The sequence below is a fragment of the Gallinula chloropus genome (assembly GCF_964237585.1).
Source record: "Gallinula chloropus genome assembly, chromosome: 30".
NCBI classification, from domain to species: Eukaryota; Metazoa; Chordata; class Aves; order Gruiformes; family Rallidae; genus Gallinula; species Gallinula chloropus.
In genome coordinates, this window is record NC_140115.1 from 951236 (window position 1) to 970427 (window position 19192).

The 19192-nt window shown below is 50.1% G+C and overlaps 1 protein-coding gene across 1 annotated transcript; it reads right to left on the minus strand.

Moving 5' to 3' along the window:
- Positions 1 to 7232: 7232 nt before the first annotated feature.
- Positions 7233 to 8210, minus strand: LOC311202428 (olfactory receptor 14C36-like; the record flags this gene model as incomplete). The annotated part of the gene is made up of 1 exon (XM_084277016.1): positions 7233 to 8210. The coding sequence occupies one exon, from the start codon at positions 8208 to 8210 to the stop codon at positions 7233 to 7235; it is 978 nt and encodes a 325-aa protein (XP_084133142.1).
- Between the last annotated feature and the right edge of the window lie 10982 nt (positions 8211 to 19192).

The following is a 19192-nucleotide window of genomic DNA, read 5'->3' on the forward strand; positions in this document are numbered from 1 at the left end:
GCAGCAATAAACTGCTCATCTTCTTGTGTATGTCACTGGTCATGTAACTCCTGTTATGCTCAGTCTGCCTTTACTAGAGTGTTTATTTTTGCGGGGGGAGGGGTTCCTCCTTTTTTTTTTTAAGCTGCAGTAACTCAGTGTATGTACATCCCATTCCTCATGCAGCATCTCCCAGTCCTGTGTGACGCAGACACTGCTTAATGATGAGCTGTGCTCTCTTTGCATCACGCCTGTCTTCAAAGCGAAATGATTTTCCCTTCTTTTTTTTTTCCCCCTTATGTGTATAAAAATTTTACAAGCACATTTTCATCAGCTGAATCACCTCTCTGAAATTTCCCACCATGTCATAACAGGAATTTCCAGGATTGCTACCGATGGCAGTAGAAGAAATACTCACCTTCCCCTGTTCCTGAATACTGCCAGTTTGTCTCTTTCATCTCCCTCATCATTCAGGTGTCTCCACCTATTCTGATGATACAGCCATGGCTAAGGACATCTTTTCAGAAGAATGGTTGGATGCCTGCACTTCACTCTGCTCACAGGTTTCAACATCCCCTTCCTCTTTGGTCATTCAGATGCTGTTCAGGTCTCTGGTTCCTCCATTGAGCTTCAGAGTGTTGGAAAACATCCCATCTTTCAGAAGTCTGATGAACTGTTCTGTCAGCAGGTCAGTGTGTTGATAAGTGACCTTTCTATGTACCTGATTAAATCTGTTCTGGGAGAGAATCTCCTCTGAAAGCTGACCCCCTTCACACACTGCTTGGCCATAGCAGCAGCTGAGGAGAGAGATTTCATGGGTATTAAACTGTGTCATGTTTAACTGCTGTTTGTTGCCAGAGAAATCTGTCTCTGCCTGGGAGCGAAGATGATACAAGGAGAAGTGTTGGGACTCCCAGGATGCCAGTGAGGGAACTGCTGGGCTTGGGGAGCGCAAGGTTCACCAACAAGGGTTTTACCTCAAGACACTGCTTTTCCTGCCTGTCCAGATCTCCTAAGGAGACCTCTGCCCCAGCCCCCATTGCAGCATGCTGCTGAACCTTCTTCCATGATCTGAGATGTGACAGAAACATTTTTTCCTCTGAAAAAAATCCTGCATTATGAAATTCCTTTGAAATTTTCATCACTCAAATAAAACCTCTCTAATTAATTAAACAAGTCTCATTTTTTTTAAAGACAATTACGTGGAGAGACATGTTTGTAATGGCTTTCTGAATGTTAATGATCCCGACAGTGCATTTTCTTCTGAGTCCAAATACCTCAAGATACCAAGAGGAGAGTGAAGAAACCTCTCAAGAAGTCCAAGTCAGGAGTAATGCTCAAAGTACCTTGAAGCATTAACTGGCCCTGTCATTGTAGAGATGGACACAACACACCATTCAGTGTCACATAACATCCTTTCCAGTTTCCCCTGTGTGGGCTGTAGCTACCAGTGCATGAGAGTCCATATCCACAGTTACATCCACACATTTCAAGTGCCCACATTCATTAACAGGTGTAACATCTGATTGCCAAAGCTGCAACGCTTGCAGTCTGCAGGGGTTGGTACCACAGAAAACTGGTATGTGATTCCCTTGACCTTCTGGACAGGCAGCCACAATGGAGCATGCTTCTGAATGTGATAATCCAAACTGTTCCCTCAAGGCTAAAAAACCTTGGTGAAAAAACTGATGAGAAAGGTTAGGTTGTTGGAAAATGTTAGGGACAGGCCCTAGGGCAAGAGCAGAAACCAGTGTGTCTGCCTGAGCATTTCCTTCAACCCTGGTAAATCTGTCTGACTGCAGATGTGCCTGACAAAATACAGTCCTTGTCTTGCTGTATCAGCTTCCACACAGCAAGTAACACTGCAAGCAGTAGTCGATTGTCCAAGGCAGTAAGAACACCTTATCCAGCCGTTTCACTAAATTTGCTACATAGGCTGAGTCTGTAATGATATTTACAGGGCCTGGAAACCATTCAAAGGCTAAAACCATAGCAGACAATTCTACCACTTGGGGAGATCCTTCTTGCAGTGCTATTTCAGATTCCCACTGTCCGTTCTCTTGCCAGACTACTGCAGCCTTTCCAGTTTTTCCTGATCCATCTGTCAACACTGTTGGACCAGGCAGGGGTTAAGATTGGCTGAGTAGCTTCTGGCCAAAAGGTATTTCTTGTGCTAATTTTATCACAGGGTGTGAGGTAACCTGTCTCTCAGGTCCCTCACCACTCTCTCTGTAAAAATCTTCCCCCTAATATCTAATGTAAACCTTCCTTCCTTTAGCTTTAATCCATTCCCCCTTGTACTGCCAGTCTCTACCCTTTTAAAAAGTTCATTTCCCTCCTGTTTGTATGTTCCCTTCAGGGACTGGAAGGCTGTAATGAGGTCCCCCAGCAGCCTTCTCTTCTCCAGGCTGAACAAGTCCAGCTCTCCTCACAGGGGAGGTGCTCTAGCCCTCTAATCATCATCTTTGTGGCTCCTCTGAACCCTCTCCAACAGTTCCACATCCTTCTTGTATTGGGGGGCCCAGCTCTGGACACAGGACTCCAGATGGGGCCTCACGAGGGCAGAGTAGAGAGGGACAATCACCTCCCTGTCCCTGCTGCCACCCCTCTTCTGATGGAGCCCAGGATACCAATGGCCTTGCGAGCTGCAAGAGCACACTGCTGGCTCATGTGAAGTTTCTCATCCACCAGAATCCCCAGGTCCTTCTCAGCAGGGCTGCTCTCCAGGAGCTCTTCTCCCAGTCTGTATCCATGTCTGGGATTCTTCCAGCACAAGTGCAACACCTGACACTTGGCAGTGTTGAACCTCATTAGGTTCACCTGGGCCCATCTTTCCAGCCTGTCAAGATCCCTCTGGATGGCTCCTTTCCTTTCTGGGGTGTCGACCACACCACTCAGCTTGGTGTCATCCGCAAACTTGCTGAGGGTGCACTCAATTCCATCACCCATGTCATTGATAAAGATGTTAAAGAGCACCGGTCCCAAGACAGACCCCTGAGGGACCCCGCTTGTCACCGGCCTCCACCTGGACACAGACCCATTGACCACCACCCTTTGGTTATGGTCTGTTAACCAGTTTCTTATCCACTGGATGCTCCACCCATCAAATCCACTTCTCTCCAATTTAGAGATAAGGATGTGGTGGGGGACTGTCAAAGGCCTTGCACAAGTCCAGGTAGATGACATCAGTTCCTTCCCTTTATCTCCTGATGCTGTCACTCCATCAGAGAAGGTCACCAGACTGGTGAGTCACAACCTTCCCTTGGTGAAGCCATGCTGGCTGTCCTGGATCACATGCTCTTCCCTCATGTGCTCCAACATGTCGTCCAGGAGGATCTGTTCCATGATCTTCCCAGGCACAGAGGTGAGGCTCACCGGCCTGGAATTCCCTGGGTCTTCCTTGTTCCCTTTCTTATAAATGGGAGTGACATGACCTTTTTTCCAGTCCCCAGGGACCAATCCCGACAGCCACGACTTTTCAAAGATGATGGAGAGCAGCTCGGCAACCACATCAGCAGCTCCTTCAGGCCCCTGGGATGCATGTCATCCAGCCCCAGAGACTTGTAGACATTCAGTCTCATGAGGCGGTCTTGGACTTGCTCTGCTCCTACAGTGGGGGGGGGGGATTTACTCCCCCATTTCCCACCTAGAGTTCCAGGGGTACAAGGTTCTGGGACTTGAGAATGATGAGAATCCTGGCTGCCAGAGAAGACCGAGGCAAAGAACTCATTCAGTACTTCAGCCTTCTCCTCATCAGTTGCAGCCAATTCTCCTTTCTAATTTACCAAAGGGGTTATGCTCTCTTTGGCCTGTCTCTTCTGGACAATGTACCTGTCAAACCCCTTCTTGTTGTTTTTAACATCCCTCGCTAAGTTCAGTTCCAGCTGTGCCTTGGCTTTCCTGATCCCATCTCTGCAATTCCCAACAGCATCCCTGGATTCTTTCCAGGCTACACACCCTTGCTTCCAGAGCTTATATTTGCCTTTCTTTTCCCCCAGTTTAGCCAGCAGGTCCTTGCCCTGCTAAGCTGGTCTCCTGCCCCTCCTGCCCACTTTCTTATTCAGAGGGACAGAGAGCCCTTGAGCTCTCAGAAAGGCATCCTTAAAGAGTAGCCAGCTGTCCTCAACATTTCTGTCTCTAAGGACCACCTCCCAGGAGATCTTGGCCAACAAGTCCTTAAACAGCCTAAAGTTTGCTCTCTTAAAGTTCAGTGTCCTGGTCCCACTTTTCGCCAGGCCCACATTCTTCAAGATCACAAACTCAACTAGGGCATGGTCACTGCAGCCCAGGCTGTCTCCAACCTTAAGACCTTTAATGATCTCCCCCACATTGGTGAGCACCAAGTCCAGCAGTGCATCACCTCTGGTTGGTCTATCCACTATTTGAACCAGAAAGTTGTCATCTACAGACTCCAGGAGTCTCCTGGACCTCTTGCAGCTCGCTGTTTGGTTTTCACAGCAGATATCCGGGTGGTTGAAGTCTGCCATCAGGATGAGTGCCTGCAACCGCAATGCCTCCTGCAGCTGAAGGAGGAAAGCCTCATCAGTAGTCTCTCCTTGATCAGGTGGCCTGTAGTAGACCCCTATCACCAGCTGCTCTTTATTAGCCCCGTCCCTAATTCTGACCCACAGGCTCTCAACCTGCTTCTGGCCACTTCTCAGAGAGAGCTCCTCACAGTCTATCCACTTTTTAACATAGAGGGCAACTCCCCCACCCTTTCTTTTTAGCCTATCCCTTCTAAAAAGGTGAAACCCTTCTACAGGGGTGTTCCAGCTGTGGGAATCATCCCACCATGTTTCCCTGATTGCAACTAGATCATAATTTTCCAGTGACATCAGGGTTTCCAACTCCTCCTGCTCATTACCCATGCTGTGTGCATTGGTGTAAAGACACTTCAGCTGGGCTTTCTGACTCAATAACTTTTTTGAGGACCATTCCCTCGACCCTCTGGGAGGAATCTGAAGTTTTCCCCCACTGCCTCCTAGAGGGACATTAGAAGGTTCCAGAAAGGGGGTCAGCAATACTGCCTCCTCTGAGGAGTCCCCAGAAGATCCTATGAGACACTTCAGAGGTATTTCCCTACAGTCTTGTAGAATTTCAGCCTCCCCAAGCCCTTCTCTATCTCGTTGAATTTTACCCTCTTCCCCCTTTGAATCTAGTATAAAGCTGGAGGCTACTTGCTGTACCCTAGCAAGCCTCACTATATCCCCTCTCCCCTTCCTAACTAGTTCAAAGCCCAGTCAATCAGGCCTGCCAGCTCTTGAGCAAGGATTCTTTTCCCTCTTGGAGACAGGTGACACCCATCTGCAGCCATCAGTTCAGGTGCTGAGTAAACTGCCCCAGGATTGAAAAACCCAAAGTTCCTGAGGTGCACCAGCCCCTCAGCCACCTATTCAACACCTCTGCTTTCCTAGCTCACTTTGTTTTCTTCAGTGCCCCAAACTGGATAGAGGAAAACAACACTTGCACTCCTGCTCCCTCAATCAGCCTCCCTAAAACCCTGAAGTCTCTTTTGATACTTCTCAGACTTCTTTGAGAGATTTCATCACTGCCTGCCTGAACAATGAGTAATGGGCAGTAATCAGAGGGATGAACCAGATCCGGGAGTTTCCTAGTTGTGTCCTTGATCCGTGCCCCAGGGAGGCAGCACACTTCCCTACGGGTAGGGTCTGGCCTGCATATGGGGCCCTCTGCTCCCCAACCAAAATCACCTTTCTGTCTTTCCAGCTGGAGGCAGTCTTGAGGCACGGAGTTGCCTTCCTCACCCTTGGCCTCCTATTAGGGGGATTGTCCCCCACCTTCCCATTTGCATCCTCTTCAACTCCCAGCACCTCAAACCTATTCCTTAGGGGGACCTGAGGAACCAAGGTAGGAAGGGAGGAGGTTTTCCCATGGCGCCGGGCTGGGACTATCTTCCAACTCTCTCCGTCTTTCTGGTCACTGACTTCTCCCAGTTCTGCCTGACAGGGCTGGGGATCCATCATTTTTTGGGGAAAATTTCCCTGGGGAGTTTCCCTCAGGCATGCCAGCGAGTTGCTCCACCAATCAATCTCCCTCTCACACTCCCTAATGCTTCTCAGTCTCTCCACCTCTTCTTTGAGCTCTGCCTCCATGCTGAGCAGATCTTCCACCTGCTCACACCTCACACAGGTGGTACTGCTGCCACCATCCGCAGCAGGAGCAGGCTCAGGCACTCCCTGCAGCCAGAGACTTGCACAGCCTTACTCCTGGGCAGGCCCTCAGTCTGGTTCTCCGTGCTCTTAATGGGGCGACCCCTCTGCCTGGTGGAGGCCATGGTAATCTGCGGTCCCAGAGACTGTCAGTAGGTGAGACAGTTCCCCGGGTGTTGAGAGACAGAACTTTCCTGCCCGGCCACACGAGCTGCAGGGTCAGCACTGCGCACGCGCTGACCACCCCTCTCTGCATCAGGTGGGCAGCGACATGCTGCTGCCCTCCCTGAAGCTTTTTCAAGGCAATGGGCAGTGCTGGGGCTGCTGTTGCCCTGGCAACACCGACTCCACATCAGCCTCTCTCATGAGAGAGTTACTGCCGGGTGTCTCTGCTTCACAGAGGGTTCTCCTGGCAGGACAATCACTCCAAACGCTCTTGCAGTTCACGATCTATCGGTACGGCTCTGGCTGTGCCAGTTCCGAGCATTCAACCTCATGGACTCTTACCAGGTAATAAGGCATAGGACAAGAAGGAATGTTTTGAAATTGTACCAGAGGACATTTAGGTTAGATATCAAGAAGAAATTCTTTACTGAATGGGCAGTCGAGTTTTGGAACAGGCTGCCCAGGGAAGTGGTAGACTCACCGTCCCTGGTGGCATTTAAAAGGTTGTGCTTGAGAACATGGTCTAAAGGTAGATTAGGCCTGGCTAAGCTGTGGTGGGACTCAAAAATTTTAATGGTCTCTTCCAAATTAAGTGATTCCATGATTCTATGGTACAGATCGAGGAAGTTCCCATTCTGTCACTGTGGGAAAACATTGCCATTTCAGACAAGCAGACAAGTGATTCAGCTGATGAAAATGTCAGGAGAAAAAAAAGGAGAAGTAATTGTGCACTTCTCCACACAAAAAAAAAGGTGCAAAGAGAGCACAGATCATCATTACACAGTATCTGGGTCACACAAGGCCAGGGAAATACTGAATTAGGAATGGGATGAATAGGGAAAAAGTTGTTATAGCTTAGAAAAAACTAGAAGGAAAATAACCCTAACAGCTATAAAACCTACTAAATAGAGACTGGTCCTAATGGGAATTCCATGGCCAGTGATATGCAGGAGATGAGCAGTTTATGGCTGTGTAGAAACATCCAGTCATCAGTTTCCACATGGCCTCCTTGAGCTCCTGGTTCCTCATGCTGTAGATGAGGGGGTTTACTGCTGGTGGAAACACCGAGTAAAAACATGACACCAGCAGGTCAAGAAAAACAGATGAGATGGGGACGGGTTTCAGGTAGCAAAAGGCGGCAGTGATGACAAAGACAGAGACCACAGCCAGGTGAGGGAGGCAGGTGGAAAAGGCTTTGTGCCGTCCCTGCTGCGAGGGGATCCTCAGCACAGCCCTGAAGATCTGCACATAGGACACCACAATGAACACAAAACAGCCAAAAGTTAAACAGACACCAAACACAATGAGTCCAATTTCCCTGAGGTAGGCATCTGAGCAGGAGAGCTTGAGGATCTGGGGGATTTCACAGTAGAACTGGTCAACAGCATTGCCATGGCAGAGGGGCAGTGAAAATGTATTGGCTGTGTGCAGCAAAGAATAGAGAAACCCACTGGCCCAGACAGCTGCTGCCATGTGGACACAAGCTCTGCTGCCCAGGAGGGTCCCGTAGTGCAGGGGCTGGCAGATGGCAACGTAGCGGTCATAGGCCATGACAGTGAGAAGACAGTACTCTGTTGAGATCAAAAATGAAAAGAAAAAGAGTTGAGCCACACATCCTGTGTAGGAAATGGCCCTGGTGTCGCACAAGGAATTGGCCATGGATTTGGGAACGGTGGTCGAAATGTAGCCAAGGTCAGTAACAGAGAGGTTGAGGAGGAAGAAGTACATGGGGGTGTGGAGGTGGTGGTCACAGGCTATGGTGATGATGATGAGGCCATTGCCCAGGAGAGCAGCCAGGTAGATGCCCAGGAAGAGCCAGAAGTGCAGGAGCTGCAGCTCCCGTGTGTCTGCAAAGGGCAGGAGGAGGAACTGACTGATGGAGCTGCTGTTGGACATCTGCTGCTGTCAACTGTGGAGACCTGTCAAAAGAGGAAAAGGCACTGATAGAAGGTAGGGAAATCTTTGAAAAAACTTCTTGCAATTCTTAGGGAATATCCCTAGATTGACTCTCTGTATTCAGGAGGACTTCTGGCAGGTCCCTTTTGGGAGGTCTGCTTTGTGCTGGCTTGAGTGTGCCACTGCTGGGAGGAGGGTTGGCTGTGGCCCTCGAGAACTCAGTCCTGCCTGGCAGCAGTCAGTAAATAGAAGGATGGTGTGATCTCAGACAAAATGCCCTGTGGATAGGAATGAGCTTTTCAGCACTGTCACTCCAGCTTCACCCGTGGGCAGAGCAGAGCTTTGGAGCTTTGGTTTTCTCCTGCCTGTACCTGAGGAGTGTTTCTTCTGTTAGGACGCCCTGACATTGCTGCTGCAGTGCCAGTGAAACCTTCCCCTGAGTGCAGAGTGGGGAGAGCTGCTCTGTCCCTCAGCCCTGCTCTCAGGTGCCCTGTGCTGGACGCTCTGTGATCACACCCTAGTGTTCCCTTTAGTACATCAGTGTCTGCACCTTCGGGGATATCAGGGAGGTACCAAATCCCCACTGCCACAGCATTTCTGGGAGCAGCTCCTTCTCCCTCCCTGACAATGCCTCTGCTGCCTGGAGCTGTCCCTGCAGCTGCTTCTCTCTGCCCATGCCACCTCCCACTCTGTGCTCACAGACCTCATCCAAATTGCCCTGCACTGAGCTCTGCTTTGCACACCCCTCCTGGTATCAGGGCACTGCCCCAGGGAACCTCTGTGTGTGCAGGGATCAGTAGAAGCTCTGACAAGTCCTAATGACCAATGAGTTTGCACTGCCTTCTGCAAAGTTATCAAGAAAAGTTCAGCTCCCAATTCCCACCCAGTGCACAGGAGCATAAAATTCAAAGTAAAGTCTCTTTACCTGGAGTGGAAAATTCATCCTTGTTGTTCTTGAAAAGTGTCTGGGAAGTTGCCAGGGATCCGCTGGAGCTGGGAGCAAACCTGTCCTACGCAGCACACTGACAGCAGAAGGACCCTACACTGTCCTTCCATGGGTCACACTTGCCACCCACAGCTTGTTTCTGCAGCAACACAGATGGAACCCCACCAGGCAGACTGAGTGCTGACCCTGGTGGGAGCAGGGTCCCTACCCCAGCACAGAGACCTCGTGGCACAGGGAAAGCCCTGGGCACCCCTGGGTGCACACGCTGCTTCACACCTCTGCAGCCATGCCCAGGAGAAGACAGCTGTCCTGCCCTGTCCCTCTGATGGGGCACAAGGGCATCCCTTCCAGGCAGCACTTTCTGGTCCTACAGAGAACCTGTCCTCCTGACAGACCCCACACACTGCCCCATGTCCCAGCTTTAGGAGATCCCTCCAGGAACAGAACCTGCATTGCCCTGCACCCACAGACATACCAGGCAGAGTGCTGTGGACATTTCTCCTGCAGTGAGCTCTCGGCATCCATCAGCTCTCTCAGCCTCACAGGTCTCCCCTCGGTGCCTACAGGCAGTGTCCCCAGCCCTGTGTGCTTGGCAGAGGAGCTGCTCCTGGACAGAGCTGTCTCTTGTCATTGCTGCTGGGTTGCAGTGAGCTCGGTCCATCCCAGGAGCCCAGCCCACCTCACAGCAGAGGAGCAGGCGAATACGTCACATACTCCATTCCCCAGAGTCTCCTGTGGGGTGTCCCTGGATCTCCAAGTAACTAACTTGGAAAGACACTAAGTTTTTATTTCCTGTCTCTCCCTTGTCTGGGGAGAAATCCTTCTGTCCAGCGGAGTTGTTTCTCCTGATCAAACCAGAGCTGGGCAGAAGAATCACCTTTCCGTGTCTCCCTATGTGACGGGAACCCCCAGCAGAGATAGGGAGGTGACTCTTTCCCCATCTTGTAGTCACTCCAGACCCCTCATCCTTGCTCTGCATCCCTGTGGCTGGAAAGGGACATATTTGCCTACCTTAAGAGCCCCTCTAAATCTCCTCCCTATGTACAGATTCACTGGTTCACAGAACTTTAGGGATTGGAAGGGGACTCCAGAGATCAACCAGTCTAACCCCCCCTTCCAAAGCAGCTCCCTAGGACAGATCACACAGGTCAGTGTCCAGACTGGTCTTGAATATCTCTAGAGAAGGAGATTCCATAACCCCCCTCGTCAGCCTGTCCCAGGGCTCTGTCGCCCTTGCTGTGAAAATTTCTTCTGCATTTTGGTGAGGAATTTCCTGTGGAAACTGATGTGGAATCTGATGACTGGAGGTTTCTAAGCAACAACCACATGTTCATCTTCTTCATTGTATTGCTGGCCCTGATGATTCAATGAAATGTAATCATGGATTGATGGAGATGTCGCTTAAGAGAAAATTAATATAAATTTAATATAAGAATTTTCATGTTTTTAAGAATAGGTTTGTTTTGGATTTTAGTAGATGTGGTTTTGCCCCTGCTGAGAGCCGAGCACCACAAAGTCGCTTGTTCTTTAAAAGGTGGTGGTGGGGGAAGTTATGGGGGGGAGTGGGAGGGAAGGGACAGGGAAAAAAAAGAAACAAAACAAAGGAAACAAAACCCTGCAGGTTGGATAAGGATAGTTTACTAGAATAGCAGAAAGAGAGATATAACAATGATAACAGGACTTTGTAGCAAAATATATGAAACTGGTGATACACAATGCAGTTTCTCACTGAACCACACAACTCAGGCCGTGCAGCCCAGAGTCGTCCTGGAACACGAAAGTCCCCCAAAAACTGCACGTCCTGGAACTGCCTCCTCCTCCTCCCACCAGCACCCCCTTTTATGCTGAGCATGATGTAATCGGCATGGAATAGCCCCTTTGGCCAGTTCGGGTCACCTGTCCTGGCTGTGTCCCCTTCCTTCTCCTTAGTAGGGAAATAGGAACAACTGAAAAGTCCTTGATTGCTTGACAACAACCAGAAACATCAGGGTGTTATCAGCACTGCTCTCCTCCCAACTCCCAAACATGGCATTCCATCCGCAATTAGAATAGAAATTAACTCCAACCCAGCTGAAATCAGGACACTGTCAAAGGGGCTGGCTGGAGAGGGGTGGTCATGGCATGGTGCAGCACTCTGTTATTGTTGGGTTTGTAAGGTACCCTCTGTGCTATACCTGGGTGTGAGTGCATTTGGGGCTGTTATTGTTCCCCTTTTATGGTCCTTTTGTCAGCAAACTGTCCCTATCCCAACCCACAAAATCTCTGTCTGTTTCTCCTCCTGGAGTGAATGAGCAGCATGTGGTGCTCAGCCATTGTTTGGGGCTGAACCACCACAGTTTCCAAGCCACAAGCAGCAAGCTTCTCTAGGAGAAGGTGGTGGGAAACTGTGTCCAAGGCCTTGCTAAAGTCAAGGTAGACAACATCCAGAGCCCTTCCCTTGTCCAAGAAGCAGGTCACCCTGTGAGGGAGATGCGGTTGATCAAACAGGATTTACCCTTATGAACCCAAGCTGACTGGGCCTGATCACTTGTGGGTTCTCCATGAACTGCTTAATGCTGCTCAGGATGATCTGCTCCATCAGCTTCCCTGGGACTGAAGTCAAACTATCAGGCCTGTAATTTCCCTGATCATTCTTCTCTCCCTGCTTATATAGGGGGTTATGTTGACTGATTTCCAGTCTGCTGGTATCTCTCCAGTCAGCCAGAACTGATGGAAAGTGGCTTGGTGAACCCCCCTTGCCAGCTCTTTCAGCACCCTTGGCTGCATCCCATTCAGCCCCACAGATCTGTGCACATCTCTGTGGTGCAGCAGGACCATCTCCTCCTGGATTGAGGTGGGGTCATTCTGCTCCCTGTCCCTGTCTCCTAGCTCAGGGAATTGCATTCTCTCTCTACAACTGCTCCTATTACTAAAGACAGTGGCAAAGATTTCATTAAGCACCTCAGCCTTGTCCTCATATTTCCACAATGTTTCCTCCTGAATCTGATAGGGGATGGAGGGTCTCCCTGCTCTTTCTTTTCTTTAAATGGAGGACAGATGAATTTCTAGCTGGGCTTTGGACCAACAATGAGGAGAAACTCTACATCCTGTTGTTCTTCCCTCAGTGTTACACACCCCATGCAGACCCAGGAAGAGCCTGAGCAATGCCTGAAGGACAGGACCTGTCTTCCCTGGGCTGGGGGTCAGGGCTTGGCCTTTCTGCTTCACCAAACCAACCCAGGGCTTGCTCAGCATCTGAGAGATCGTCCTGCCTTGAAACCTCACTAGGTAGCCCACTATCAGCTCCAGTTATACTTGGACTCAGGTCAGTCCTTACGAAGGGAATGGTTGTAACAATGCCTGATGTCATTTCCAGGCTCTACCAGCATCCAACTTGGAAACTGCTAAACGTCCATGAATATCTCCCAAAGAAAAAGTGAGAGGGTTGAAAAAAGTTGCTTGGAATGGAACATGCCCAGGTAGCCAACTAGCAGCCCTAGTAACCTTGGGGCTCAGAGATTTGCTTGCTAGGAGAACAGTCCTAAGGCGGGATTCTTTATGTCACTTCCAGGCTCTGCTACCATCCAGCTTCAAAACTGCTAAAGCTCCAGCAATAACTTCATCCTAAATAAAATTTGAGGGATGAAAGATGTTCGCTGGCTGAAACCTCCACTGTGAGAGGCAAGTAGCCCCAGTAACCCTTGAGATCAGGGCATTCCTTGCCATGGGAACAATCCTAACAGAGTCTGATGTCATTTTCAAGCTCTACCAGCGTCACCCTTAAAATATTCTAAATGTAGAGCAATAGTTCCCCAACCAAAGGTGTGAGGAATTAAAGAGGTTCCTGGCCTGAAACTCCCCCCAGGTAGCCCATGAGGAACCCCATTAACCTTGAGGCTCAGGGCATTCCCAGACAGGGAACAGTACTAACAGGGCCTGATGTCAATTTACAGATCTACCTGCATCCACATTCAAAACTTCTACATGTAACACAATAGCACCAAAGCAAAAGGTGTGGGGACTGAATCCTCCCCAGGCACTGCACTAGGAGCACTGGTAAGCTTGGAGCTCAGGGCATTCCTAGCCACGAGAATGGTCCTAAAAAGCCCTGATTTCATTTTCAGCATCTACCTTCATCGACCTTCAAACATGCTGAACGTCCAGCCACAGAGTCCCAGGTTCTTTAACACCAGTTGCTGTCATTTTGTTAGAGGGAACACAATTTGGAGAGATACCTGCATGCACACATGTGCACTGTTAACAAAATGGAGCTGCACTTCAAACTCACATTGACAAACGCTGGGATTTCCAGACTAGAAACATCAAGAAGGTTTCCAACCAGAAGAGATCTTCTCCTGCTGACCATATTTTGTCTGGGCTGGAATTAATTCTCATTTTGCAGACCCCAAAGTTCTGTGGGTTGGATTTGTAAGCAAAAAAGTCTAACTCAATGTGTTTGTTCCTTGCTGAGCAGGACTTGCACAGCATCAAGGGCTTTGGACTAATTTTGCTCCAGAAATGAGTCAACTGGGAGTGCCCAAGTGCTGGGAAGGGGACAGAACAGGCCCAGCTGACCATAACTGACCAAAGGAATTATCCATACTGTATGATTACAAGAGTGAGCCCACTGTTGTGTTGCACTTGTTGTCTGCAAAGGTGGGCTGGTTTCAGCCAGGATAGAGTTGATTTTCTTTCTGGCAATGGGTGTAATGCCGTGTTTGGGAGTTCAGATGAGAGCAGTGCTGATAACACAGGGATGGTCGAGTTGTGTCCAAGCAGTCAGGGACTTTTCAGTTTTTTATGCTGCCCTGTTTCCGAGAACACGAGTTGCACCCAGGGAGCTGGGCGGGGACACAGCCAGGACACAGCCAGGTGACCCAAACTGGCCAAAGAGCATATTCCATTCAATTGTGTCATGCTCAGATGATGGCTGGAGGGGAGAGGATCGTGCAGATGCAGGACATGGAGTTTTGGGGACTGTCCAGGTTCAGGACAGCTCTGAGCTGTTCCCCCTGAGCTGTGCGGTTCAGTGAGAAACTGCATTGTGCAGCCCCAGTTTGTATATTGTGCTACAAAGTCCTGTTGTTGTTGTCAGTCTCTCTCTGCTGGCCCAGTAGACTGTTCTCATCCCAACCCACGATGTTTTGGGTGTTTTGGTTTCCTTTTTTCTCCCTTCATCCCAGCCATAATCCACCCCCCACACCGTGTTGAAGAGAGAGAGTAGCTGTGTGGTACCCGGCCCTCAGCTGGGATGAAACCATGACCAAAGGTTCCAGCACAACACCTGCACATCAAGGCAGCTCAGACATGATGGGTGGAGAACCGGGCACAAGAAGAATTTGGTCATTCTGGGGGCTGCCATAGCAGTCAGAGGTGCTGAACAGGGATCTGGCCATGAGCACATTGGGCTGCACTGGGAGGAGCGTGGCCACACAGACAAGGGCCCTTCTTGTCCATCTGGATGCAGCACTGGTGAGGCAACTTCTGGAGCAGTTAGTCCCGGTGTGGGGCTCCCCAGTCTGGAGAAATGGGGAGGAACACTCATGTGGGCAGTAAAAGTATGCCAAGTTACAATGAGGGGTCTTGTGTGGAGAGGTTGAGTGACCATTGCTTCTTTAGGGCGGAGAGAGGGGAGGCTAAGGGAAGCCCTGTCTGTGGTATGTGGAAAGCACATAGGGTATCAAATCCACTGAAACTGCAGCTTTGAAGTGGGTTTGAGGATAAAGAAATGTCACTGTGAGGACAGTGCTGTGATGCAAAAAGTCACTCAGAGGAAGTGTGGATGAGCTGGTGGGTTTGTGCTTGTGGGAACAGCTGGTGGGGAGGGAGAGACATCGGAACAGGCAGGGACATCATGGGGTGAGATCAAGGTTGGGAAAGGTGCTGGGTGCTTGCAGCCTACAGGGAAACAGGCACAGGTGTGGGGCAGTGTGGGATGGGCTGTGGTGCAGATGGCCAAGGGTGCCAGCCGGGATGAAAGGGTCTGATAGTAATGAGGTCTTTGCCCCCTTAGCTGTGGCTGATGTCCCTGCCACAGAGGCTTCAGAGGAGACACATTGTCCTCATGGCCACAGAGCATTGTTTTCCCCTTGCACCCACCCCAGGGTAGGCCTCCATGAGTCACATCCCTGTCCTTCCCTTGGTGTCACACTCCCCACATCCCAAGGAAGACCCCTGAGACACAGGTGAGGGTCAGGATCTCCCTGCCCAGGGGCTGGGGGTCAGCGCTTGGCATTTCAGCTTCATCAGACCCAGCCAGGGTGTCCTCAGCATCAGAGCTGCCTGTGCTTTGCCTGTGTTTGTCCTCATGGCCTCCAGTTGTCTGCTCTAACGAGCCCATGGGGAGTCTTTGTCTGTAGTGACTGTCGGTGGGGCCTGTAAATGCTTCAAGGTACTTTGGGCATTATTCCTGACTAAACATCTGGAGAGGTTTCATCATTCTTCTCTTGCTACCTTGAGGTCTGTGGACTCAGAAGAAAACACACCATGGGGCTCATTAACATCCAGAAAGCCCTTACAACCATGGCTCTTCAACTCATTTTCTTTAAAAAAAATAAGCCTTGTACAACTAATTGGAGAGGTTTTATTTGAGTGATGAAAACTTCAAAGGAGTTTCACAATGCAGGATTTTTTCTTAGGAAAAATGTTTCTGTCACATCTCAGATCATGGAAGAAAGTTCAGCAGCATGCTGCAATGGGAGCTGGTCCAGAGGTGTCTTAAGGAGATCTGGACAGGCAGGAAAAGCAGTCTCCTTAGACCCAACCCTGCATGGAGAACCTTGCCCTTCCCCAAGCCCACCAGTTCCCTCCCTGTCCTCCTGGGACTCCCAACACTTTTCCTGGCATCATCTGTGCTCACAGGCACAGACAGATTTCTCTGACAACAAACAGCAGTTCAACATGATCCAGTTTAATAACCATGAAATCTCTCTCCTCAGCTGCCTGCTACGGCCAAGCAGCGTGTGAAGGGGGTCATCTTTCAGAGGAGATTCTCTCCCAGAACAGTTTGAATCAGATACATAGAAAGGTCACTTATCAACACACTGACCTCTGACAGAACAGTTCATTAGACTTCTGAGAGATGGGACATTTCCAACTCTCTGAAACTCAAAGGAAGAACCAGAGAGCTGAGCAGCATCTGAATGTCCAAGAGCAAGCCGAGGTGGAATCCTGTGATCAAAGTGAAGTGCACACATTCAGCCAGTCTGCTGAAAAGATGTCCTTAGGCATGGCTGTGTCATCAGGAGAGGGTGAAACACCTGCCTGACCAGGGACATGAAAGAGCCAGACTGGTGGTGATGCAGGTACAGGGGAAGGGGAGTGTTTCTATGCAGCCCAGTAGCAGCCCCAGTATCCCTGAGGCTCAAGGTTTTCCTTAGAAAGGGAACAGTCCTAAATTTGACAAATGCTGCTTTTGGGCTCTTCCCTGTCCTTATTCAAACTCCTGAGCCTCTTAATGTATATTTTCTCCCCTGTCCAACTAAGAAGGGGAGTAATAGACTGACTTTGGTGGGCGTCTGCCCTCCAGCCAGGACTAAACTACAAAAATATTAAGAACAGAAAGAGGGCCAGGGCGGATCTCCCACCTTTATTGAATGGGGGGGGGGGGGGAACCGTTGTGGTGGAGGAAGAAGAAAAGAGGCTGATGTCTACATAGTTAAGCCTTCATCACTGTCTCCACAGCATCCTCCTGGAGAAATCTGAGCACCTTACCAGGGAGACATAATGCAAAGAGAGCACAGTTTTTTGTTACAGAATGTCTGCATCACACAAGACCATGAGATCCTGGGTTAGGAATGGGATAAATGTGAACCATGTCAGTATAGAAGAGATTCCCTTGAAGCCCCTGGTGAAGGCCATGGTCAGTAAGGTGGTTCCCCCACCGCCCATGCTGGATGATGTGGAACTTGTGTCTGCAAAGGGCAGGAGGAGGAACTGGCTGATGGGCTGCTGTTGGACATCTGCTGACTCTGGGTATGGAAAAGTGTTTTCCGAAGTAAAAGACAGGAGTGAGGAGAGATTTATGACAAGGAAAATGAAAATACTTGATTTGCCTCTCAAATACCCAGGGAGAGCAGAAGCCTCACCCATGGGGTCCTAAAGAGTCATTCCTGGTCTTCAGTTTTGAGTACAGCAAATGTGGGTGACATGCACTTTCCATCTGATGAGGCTCACTCTAATGGAGAAGAGTTAATGACAACTTGCCTCCACCACCAGTAATTCCTAAGGGAGCTGGGACCAGCAGCTCCCATGCAGAAGGTGCCTATATGTGCCACCAGAACTGGGGCAAGTGGAATGGAAACTCCAATGGGTTTGTGGCAGCCATAGGTCAGAGCAGTAAGTCCTTCCAGCCCCAGGGCTGCAAAGCAAGGATGAAGGGTCTGGAGTTACTCGACTGACTCCCTTCCATTCACAGGGGGAAAGAGACCCCTCCTTGTCCCTTCCTGTGGGTCGTGTCTCATAGAGAGACAAGGCAAGGTGATTCTACTGCCCAACTCTGGTTTGACCAGGAGAAAGGACTCTGACAGACAGAAGGATTGCTCCCCAGACAAGGGAGGGAACATTACAAAGGACTTCAGTATATTTCCAAGTTAGTTACTTGGACCTCCAGAGACACAACGAAGGAGGACAGAGGGGATGGAGTACATGACAGCTACACCTGCTCCTCTGGTGGGAGCTGGGCTGGGCTCCTGGGATGGAGAGTAGGAGCTCAGAAATATTGCAGTGCTGAAGAGAGACAGCTCTGCCCAGGAGCAGCTCCTCTGCCAAGCACACAGGGCTGGGGACACTGCCTGGAGGCACCGAGGGGAGACCTGTGAGGCTGAGAGAGCTGATGGATGCTGAGAGCTCACTGCAGGAGAAATCTCCACAGCACTCTGCCTGGTATGTCTGTGGGTGCAGGGCAATGCAGGTGGCTGTGATCATGGGAGGGACTCTGCTGCTGCCAGGGTCAGCACTCAGCCTGCCTGGTGGGCTTTACACAAGCATAGAGACAGCAACTATGGGTTATAGGTGTGACCCAGGGAAGGTCATCATAAGGTCCATCTGCTACAAGAAAAGGCTGCCTGGGTCAGCTTTGCTCCCAGCTCCAGCTGATCCTTGAGAAATTCCAAAGGGAACTTCAAGAACAACATCAAGGAAGCATTTTCTTGTCAGGCAGAGTCTTTGCTTTGACTTTTCCTCTCCTGTGGGCTGTGCTGAGTGTGGTGTATTAGAACTTATTTCTCCTCTCAAGAATGTCCACATCAGAGGATTTCCTGATCTCTGCACACACAGAGGTTCCCAGGGCAGTGCAATGATGCCAGGAGGGGGTTGCAGAGCAGAGGTGAGCACAGGGCAGACTGGATCAGTTCTGTGAGCACAGAGCAGGATGTGACATGGGCAGAGAGAAGAAGCTCCAGGGACAGCTCCAGGCAGCAGAGACATTGTCAGGGAGGGAGAATAAAGGAGCTGCTCACCAAAATGCTCTGGCAGTGCGGATTTGGGACGTCCCTGATATACCCCACTGTGCAGACACTGATGTTGAACAGGGAACACCAGGGTGTGATCAGAGAGCACCCAGCACAGGGCAGTTGAGACCAGGGCTGATGGACAGACCAGCTCTCCCCACTCTGCACTCAGGGGAAGGTTTCACTGGCACTGCAGCAGCAATGTCAGGCAGTTCTGACAGCAGAAACACTCTCAGGTACAGGCAGGTGAAAAAAAGCTCCAAAGCTCTGCTCTGCCCTTGGGTGAAACTGGAGTGAAAGTGCTGAAAAGCTCCTTCCTATCCACAGGGGATTTAGTCTGAGATCACACCATCCTTCAATTTACTGACTGCTGCAAGGCAGGACTGAGTTCTCCAGAGGCCACAGCTGACCCTCCTCCCAGCAGTGGCACGCTCGAGCCAGCACACTGCAGACCTCCCAAAAGGGACCTGACAAAATTCTCCCTGAATACAGAGAGTCAACCTGAGGGCATTCCATAAGCAGTGGAAGGGATTTTCCTCAAGGAAAGATTCCCTAATTTCTCTTTGCCTTTTCCTCCTTGGACAGGTCTCCACACTTGATAGCAGCAG